General features: G+C 60.6%; 1 protein-coding gene across 1 annotated transcript; it reads left to right on the top strand.

Annotated features, from left to right (window-relative positions):
• Nucleotides 1-1,131: 1,131 nt before the first annotated feature.
• ANGPTL4 (angiopoietin like 4) lies at nucleotides 1,132-6,895 on the top strand. Its single transcript, XM_004717367.2, has 7 exons — nucleotides 1,132-1,624; nucleotides 1,749-1,859; nucleotides 1,983-2,100; nucleotides 4,218-4,331; nucleotides 4,670-4,765; nucleotides 4,877-5,158; nucleotides 6,218-6,895. Exons 1-7 carry the CDS (start codon nucleotides 1,289-1,291, stop codon nucleotides 6,400-6,402), a joined length of 1,242 nt encoding a protein of 413 aa, XP_004717424.1. The 5' UTR covers nucleotides 1,132-1,288; the 3' UTR covers nucleotides 6,403-6,895.
• Nucleotides 6,896-7,360: the final 465 nt, after the last annotated feature.

The raw sequence follows: 7,360 nt of genomic DNA, 5'->3' as shown, positions 1-7,360 counted from the left end.
TTTTTAAACTATAGTCCGGCCCTTCAACGGGTCTGAGGGACAGTGAACTGGCCCCCTGTTTAAAGTGAGGACCCCTGCTCTATGGGGTAGGGCAGTTTTACCCTGTCCTATCAAGAGCCTCTGAGACACAGCGGTTATGAGCCCGAGGGTGATCAGTTCAAAACCACCAGCCGCTCCGTGGGAGGAAGACTGGACTTTGTACTTCTGTCAACAGTTATGGTTTGGGGAACTCCGGGAGGCGGTGCTGCCCTGTCCTGTGGCGTCGCTGAGTCGGCATCCACTCGATGGCAGTGAGTTTGGATTTGGGGTTATGGTGTATGGCGGGCAATTCTCTGCTACGCGTGGGGTAGTCAGGCATAAGTCGTAAATTTGGTCCTTTGCCTTGGCACTTGTGCACGGGACCTGGGTTGAGGAGCAGGAGTGTTGCTTGAATGAATGAATGAACGAACGAACGAATGAATGGAGCGGCAAGTCTAACTACATGGGTTTCCTCTTTCTGTGCAACAAACACCGGAGGCCTGGGGGCGAGGGTGGGGGCGCAGACCTGGCTGGAGTATTCACAGTTGGGGGGCAGGAAGTCAGTTAAAAATCTCACAATCCCCCACCGTGAAGGAGCGTGGGAGCGTCCCCACCCCCATCCAGGAGATTGGGGCGTCTCCAACTCCCCTCCCTACAGGACTTGGGTGTCTCCGTTGGATTCAGCGCTTCGGGAACCTTTCTTATTCCTTGCTCTCATCTCACCCTCCCCCCGCCTTATCCTTGCTTCTAATTTGGGGAGGGGGCAGGAATGCCTCAGCCCTCAGCCCTCACCCCACGCCCCCCCTCCCCGCGGGCAGACGAGAACGCCTTTCCCACACTGAGCTAGAAGCGCAGTAGGGGGCTCAGATTCCGGCGCCCGGACGTGGGGAGACGGAGCGTCACGTCTCTCAAGTCCGCCGGGGAGGGCCAGGTAAGGGAAGGCAGAGTTTTGCACCCTCTCCCCAAAACCACCCGCCTTTCGAGCACAAGGACCCCTCCTCTGCCGTACGCCCCGCCCCGGCACTCCCAGAGACCCGCCTCTAACGCTCCCTGCCCCACCCCCTACTCTAGGCTTATAAAAGGGGGCCCCTGGGCACCCCGGGGACAACGCCTAGCCCAGCGAGCCCACGGCTGCGGTCCGAGCTCTCCGAGTGACCTCTGCACCCCAGCGCGTCCCCACCCAGGCACCCGCGGCTCCCGCTCTTCCCGCGCCCCGCACTCCGTCTTGTGCCCCGCACCCCCGTGCCTCCATTTCCCAGCCTCCCGGAAGATGCGCTGCGCGCCTTCGGCCGGCGCGGCCCTGGTGCTGTGCGCTGCCACCGCCGGGCTGCTGAGCGCTCAGGGCCGCCCCGCGCCGCCCGAGCCGCCGCGCTTCGCGTCCTGGGACGAGTTGAACGTGCTGGCGCACGGGCTGCTGCAGCTCGGCCACGGGCTGCGGGAGCACGTGGAACGCACCCGTGGGCAGCTGGGGGAGATCGAGCGGCGCCTGAACGCGTGCGGGGCCGCCTGCGGACCAGCCGCCGGGACCGCCTCGCCCCCGCACGCTCCTGAGCGCCCGCTACCCGCGGACGAGGCCCCGCCCAACGACACCTTGGGCAGCTTACAGGTAACACAGGCCTGGAATGGTATGGAAGGCAGGGGGCTGCAACCGGGGCTCCTTGAACCCTCCTGTCCCCAGGCGGGAGGCCAGGGGCCCTCTTCTCAGCAGTGCCCCCCTGACCTCTCTCCAGATGCAGCTCAAAGCCCAGAACAGCAGGATCGAGCAGTTATTCCAGAAGGTGGCCCAACAGCAGCGGAACCTGGAGAAACAGCATCTGAAGATTCAGAGTTTGCAGACCCAGGTACCCGAGCCTGGCCCGGGCAGAGCGGGAGGTCCAGGCTGGGCCTGCAGGTCCAGATGTAGAGCCGGGCAGGTCCAGCAGCCTGCACCAGCGGGACCTGACACTCGGCTTGCTCTGCTCCAGGTGGACCATCTAGCCTCCACACACCTGGAACTTGGGATGGCCAATCCTTCCAGGGGGAAGAGGTTCCCCAAGATGGCTCAGCATAAAGATCCTGCTCACAACTCCAGCCGTCTGCACAGTGAGTGGCCCATTCCTGACCTCTGGCATTGCCTGCCCCCTGCCATACCTGGCCACCTCCTTGACAGGCCCATGTCCCTACCCTGGCTCCCTGCCTGCTCACCAGTCTGCAGAGAAGGGCACCCACCATCCTTTCAGCCCTGATCCTGCCCAATAGGGCCACCCCACCCTTCGTTTTAGCATGCCCCCCCACCCACAGGCTTTCCCCTAAGCCTGGCTGGTCACTGATTAGAGCAGGGGGTTGGCTGCAGTAGGGGGTGGGCCACCACTTGAGCTGCAGGGATGGGTCAGGAGGTCAGCTCAACACCTCCTTTTGGGAGAGAACCTTCTAGAAAGATATGATGGTGGTCAAGAAGGTCCAGGGTAGGGAGCATGGAACCCCTAGACGCAGACAGATTGGTTATCTGGGAGTGACCTTCAAAGGTTTGGGCACCCCCCACCAAGATCCCCATGGGGTTGGATGTAGGGGCACAGGTAGGGAACCCACTTTTCTGGACACATTCATTCTTGCATATATGACAAACACTGAGTCCCCAACCTGCACACCTGGCCCTCCCCACCCCCTTGCCCCAACAGGTCCCCAGAATCCCACCCCTACCCCTCTGCTGCAGGGAGTCAGTCCGGGAAGAGACTGGGCCACCATCTCGATCTCAGGTCCTTTAGTTATGTGTGCGTGTACACGCCAAGACACCAGTGTGTGTCCACTGCCTCGGCTCTTCCCCGCCCTGAGTTCACAGCCCCAGGTCATGGTTCCCCACCCACCCCATTGTGGTCGCCCAGTTTGGCATCTTGCGCTTCTCTTTGGCCAACTGGGTGAAAGTTCGGATCCCCCTTCACACCCTTGGGCCCAGTGCTGGCTTCCAGCCCTCTAGCCTGGAGAGTTCCCCTGCCCCAGGCTCCCCTCCTCCGCCGACATTCCCCCCCAAAGGCCAGCTGCCCAGCGTGGTTGAGGGTCAAGTCCACCCTTCCTGACGCCAGCATCAGTGGAGGGGCTTCGAGGAGAGCCAGCACCGGTCCGGGCTAGCGCACGTACGGGGGTGGGGGGACGGGACGCGTGGGATCGGGACTCCCAGGCTGCAGCCTCGGCCAGCCAAGTAGGAGAAAGTTCGTCCCTGAGAGAGCAACAGCTGGCGCTAACCAAGGCCACCTTAGCTTTTTGGCCTCGCGCCTGTATAGATTGGAAGGGAGGAAAGTAGGGGAAAGGGGAGCTGCCGGAGGGGCCGGAAAGTGCACTCAGGCGCGCGGTCTGCCCCCACCCCCGCAGCCCAGACACACTCGCGAGTGTCTTCGGCCCGCCCCTCCTCCCCCCTGCAACCTTTCCCCTACTTTCCCGGCTGCCTGGGTTGGGGGCGGGGACTTCCCGTTCCTCCCTCTATGCAGTGTCCTCCTCCTCCCTCCAGGACCAGGGCCTTTTGTCTCCATGCCCCTCACATCCCCTGGCCTTCCAACTCCCTCAATCATTCATTCATCAGCCCTTCATTCATTCCTGCTTGAACACCTCCCACAACTCACTGCCACTATCAAACAGCCACCCAATAGGACAGGGTAGAACTGCCCCCCACCCCACCCCCGTGGGTTGTGGGTTTCCGAGGGAAGGGAACTTACTATTTGATGGGAGGAAAAGGCCCAGACTTTCTCCCGAAGGGTCTAGTGATCTCAAACTGCTGCCTGGCCTTGAGGAGGATGGTCATCAGCCACTGTGCCACAGGCATAGCTATGGCACAGCCAATGGAGACTCTGGGTGGCATGAACAGTTAAGTTGGTGGTTCTGAGGCAGCTCGGAAGAAAGGTCTGGTGGCCGGCTTCCAAAAGATCACAGGCTGGAAAGCCCTGATGTGCTACTCTGCACACAGGGTAGTTGTGCCTGGGGAGTAGATGGGGAGGGCAGGAACTGGGCTGAGGGACCCCCATGGGTGAGATCCCTATGGAAGGGACAGTGGGGAAGGAAGGAGGCCTTTCAGGTGGACAGAGGATGAGGAAGGCTGGGGTGCCCTGCACGAGTCCAGGAGGGAGGTGGGTAAAGTCAGCATTGCCCTTCTCCTCCCTCCATGCTCGGCCCCACCCTCAGATCCCCCTGCTCCCTCCTGCTTCATGGTCCCTGTCTGTCTCTGTCAGCAGGGCTGCCCCGAGATTGCCAGGAGCTGTTTGAGGAGGGGGAGCGGCAGAGTGGACTCTTCCAGATCCAGCCCAAGGGGTCCCCACCGTTCCTGGTCAACTGCGAGATGGCTGCAGGTGAGATGAGCGGGGCTGGCAGCTAGGGCTGCGTGCCCTGTACGGGACCCTCTTGTAAAGTGATGCCGGCTCTCCAGCTACTCCCACTACAAGCTCAGAGGTGGGGGGGTTCTTTGCTGTGGGTCTGGTTCACCTTGCTGCCCCTCTACCCACCCACCTGTCCCACTTCCTTCCTCCTCGCTTGCTGGGTCCTCGGACCGGCCAACCCTGCAGGTTCTTTAAGGGGAGGGTGTTTGAGGGGAGCCCCACCTTCTCAGAGTTTGGAGGGGACTTGGTGCCCAGTGGGGGAGTTCCCCCCAGGAAGGGCCTCCAGGTGACTTTGCCCCGCCTCTGGACAGACGGAGGCTGGACGGTGATTCAGAGGCGCCAGGACGGCTCTGTGAACTTTGACCAGCCCTGGGAGGCCTACAAGGCGGGCTTCGGGGACCCCCAAGGTGAGTGTTTCCAGCAGGCTCTAATGGGAGCAAGGGTTGGGGAGGCAGGGGCGGAAGCAGGATAGCTGTGGTGGTGGGGTCCCCTGACTCAGCGGTCTCTCCCGGTTGTAGGTGAGTTCTGGCTGGGCCTGGAGAAGGTACACAGCATCACAGGGGGTCTCGGCGGGCGCCTGGCCGTGCAGCTTCAGGACTGGGAGGGCAACGCTGAGTCTCTGCAGTTCCCCATCCAGCTGGGGGGCGAGGACACTGCCTACAGCCTGCAGCTCACGGCGCCCGTGGCCAGCAAACTGGGCGCCGCCGCCATTTCGCCCAGTGGCCTCTCCCTACCCTTCTCCACCTGGGACCAGGACCATGACCTTCGCAGGGACAAGAACTGCGCTAAAGCCCTTTCCGGTGAGCAAGCCTCATCCCGCCCTGCTCCCCCCCCACCCCCAACACACACACACAGAGCCCAACCACTGGTCCCTGCCTGTTCCCTCAACCCCAGATGCATCTAGTCCAGTGGTTCTCAACCTTCCTAATGCCGCGACCCTTTCATACAGTTGTTCTTCCAGTGCCTCGTGTGGTGGTGACCCCCCCCCCAACCATAAGATTGTTTTCATTGCTACTTCATGAATCGGGCAACCCCTGTGAAAGGGTCGTTTGACCCCCAAAGGGGTCACGACCCACAGGTTGAGAACCGCTGATCTAGCCCTTCTCTCCTCAACTTGCCAAGTGCTCTTCCAGCCTCCGTTTTCCCATCTTAAAATGGGTATAAGCGCAACGCTCACCTCCTAGGATAGGAAATTCAGGGAGATGATGGACGTGGGGTGGTGGCTGGCCCGGATAAAGCCACCAAAATGAACCCTGTCCTTGTCTAATGCCATGGGGGTAGGGGGGGCCCTGGCTCTTTGAAGTGAGACTTATGAAGGGGCCTTTCCAATGGGTTCCCCAAACAGCGGCATTCTTGGTAATTCCATATGGCTAATCAAATACGGAGCCCTGGTGGCATAGTGGTTACACGTGGGGCTACTAACAGGGGGACAGACACGGCTTTCTGCGCCCCGTCTTTCTGCTCCCATATAGTGTCAGAAACCCACAGGGGCAGTGCTTCCCTGTCCGATGGGGCAGCTAGGGGTCAGAATTACCTCCATGGCAGTGAGTTTAGTTTTGGTTTTAGCCAAGTATAAATGGGTGAGGCTGATGCCAACCATGGAAAATGTCCGCCGCGTGCCAGGTGCAGAGAGGATTTCCTTAAGGAGAAAGAAAGGGGAGGAGCGGAAGGGGGGCAAGCTTCCTCAGTCTTAACCTGGGGCTCCCCAGCATACAATTTGAGAATCAGGACAAAGTCTGACCCACAACACAACACGTGAGGGTCCCAACCCAATCCCCAACTGCAACCCTACCCCCAACCAAGCCCCAAAGGAAACCCAAGGACCCGACCTGATTGTGCTGCCACTCCTGGCCCCACAGGTGGCTGGTGGTTCGGCACCTGCAGCCATTCCAACCTCAACGGCCATTACTTCCGCTCCATCCCACGGCAGCGGCAGCAGCGGAAGAAGGGTATCTTCTGGAAGACCTGGCGGGGCCGCTACTACCCGCTGCAAGCCACCACCATACTGATCAAGCCTGCAGCCCCCGCTGCCGCTGCCGCCTAACCTTACCTCCCTGGGGCCTGCTCCCAGGCCTCTAGAGGGCAGTGACTCGGACTCTGGCCCAGGACGTGGCCACTCCCTGCCTGGCAGGGGCTCCAGGTAGAGGCCACCTGGAGCCTGGTGGACAGAGAAGAAGCCCATGACTGCAGAAGCCCCCTTCTGAGTGGGGATTAGACGAGTCGCCCACCTTTTGAAAACCAGCAGGGCTGCCGGGTAAACACAGGCCCAGGTCACGCATGGGCCTGAGGGCAATCCGTCCCCATCCCCGCCCGGCCCGCAAGAGTAGTGAGGGGACACAGAGGGACCACTTGGGGCTGGCCCAGCTGGCCGGCCCTCGAGGACGGAATCAGTCACATTGACTGCTCAGGATCCCGGGCCCCAGGAGGTCTGGGCGCCCTCGTGGTGCTGTTTTGTGTGGGTGCTGTGGGACCAGCTGGCGCCAGTGGCATTTGGACGCAGCTCACAGAATTCTTGGAATAAAAGCAATCTCAGAACACTTTGTTTTTCTCTGTCCTTGGGTTTGTTTTGTTTTTTGAGGCGGACTGCTTCAAAGTCCACGTAAACACGTCCCAGGAGGCAGGGCGAAGGCACCCAGGTCCTCTCAGGATAAGACGGGTAGTCCTGCCCACTGCCAGCAACCCGTGTCAACTTCCTGCCCTTCTCGGTTTCACGGGGTGGATCTCTGCGGTGGTGGTTTTTAATTTGTCAAAATGATTGCGGGAAGGTGCCCCAACACATACAGTCCAATTGTGATGGAAGCGTGGTCAGTGGAGAAACGAGAATTCTGTTCCCAGTTGTAATCCCATGTTTGGGGGTTTCTTAAACACAACAAAACCATTTTTTCTGTGCACTAGGTGGGGCTTGGCTTAGCAGGTCCACATGTGTACATTCAACAACTGCTCAGCCCTCCCTGGCCTGCCTTGTGCCCCTCCCACTTGTTTTCCCTGCATCACGTTGTGCC

This window comes from Echinops telfairi, unplaced genomic scaffold (assembly GCF_000313985.2).
Source record: "Echinops telfairi isolate 266 unplaced genomic scaffold, ASM31398v2 ScPeMD7_36;HRSCAF=134, whole genome shotgun sequence".
In the NCBI taxonomy this organism is placed as follows: domain Eukaryota; kingdom Metazoa; phylum Chordata; class Mammalia; order Afrosoricida; family Tenrecidae; genus Echinops; species Echinops telfairi.
Note: the sequence above shows the minus strand (reverse complement) of the source record. Positions and strands in the feature narration are given on the sequence as shown.

Excerpts from the sequence above, each read along its gene's own strand:
- ANGPTL4 (XM_004717367.2), top strand. The coding sequence starts at position 1,289 with ATGCGCTGCGCGCCTTCGGCCGGCGCGGCCCTGGTGCTGTGCGCTGCC. Across the intron at positions 1,860-1,982 it reads TTCAGAGTTTGCAGACCCAG|GTGGACCATCTAGCCTCCAC; the intron begins GTACCCGAGCCT and ends GCTCTGCTCCAG. Across the intron at positions 5,159-6,217 it reads CTGCGCTAAAGCCCTTTCCG|GTGGCTGGTGGTTCGGCACC; the intron begins GTGAGCAAGCCT and ends CTGGCCCCACAG.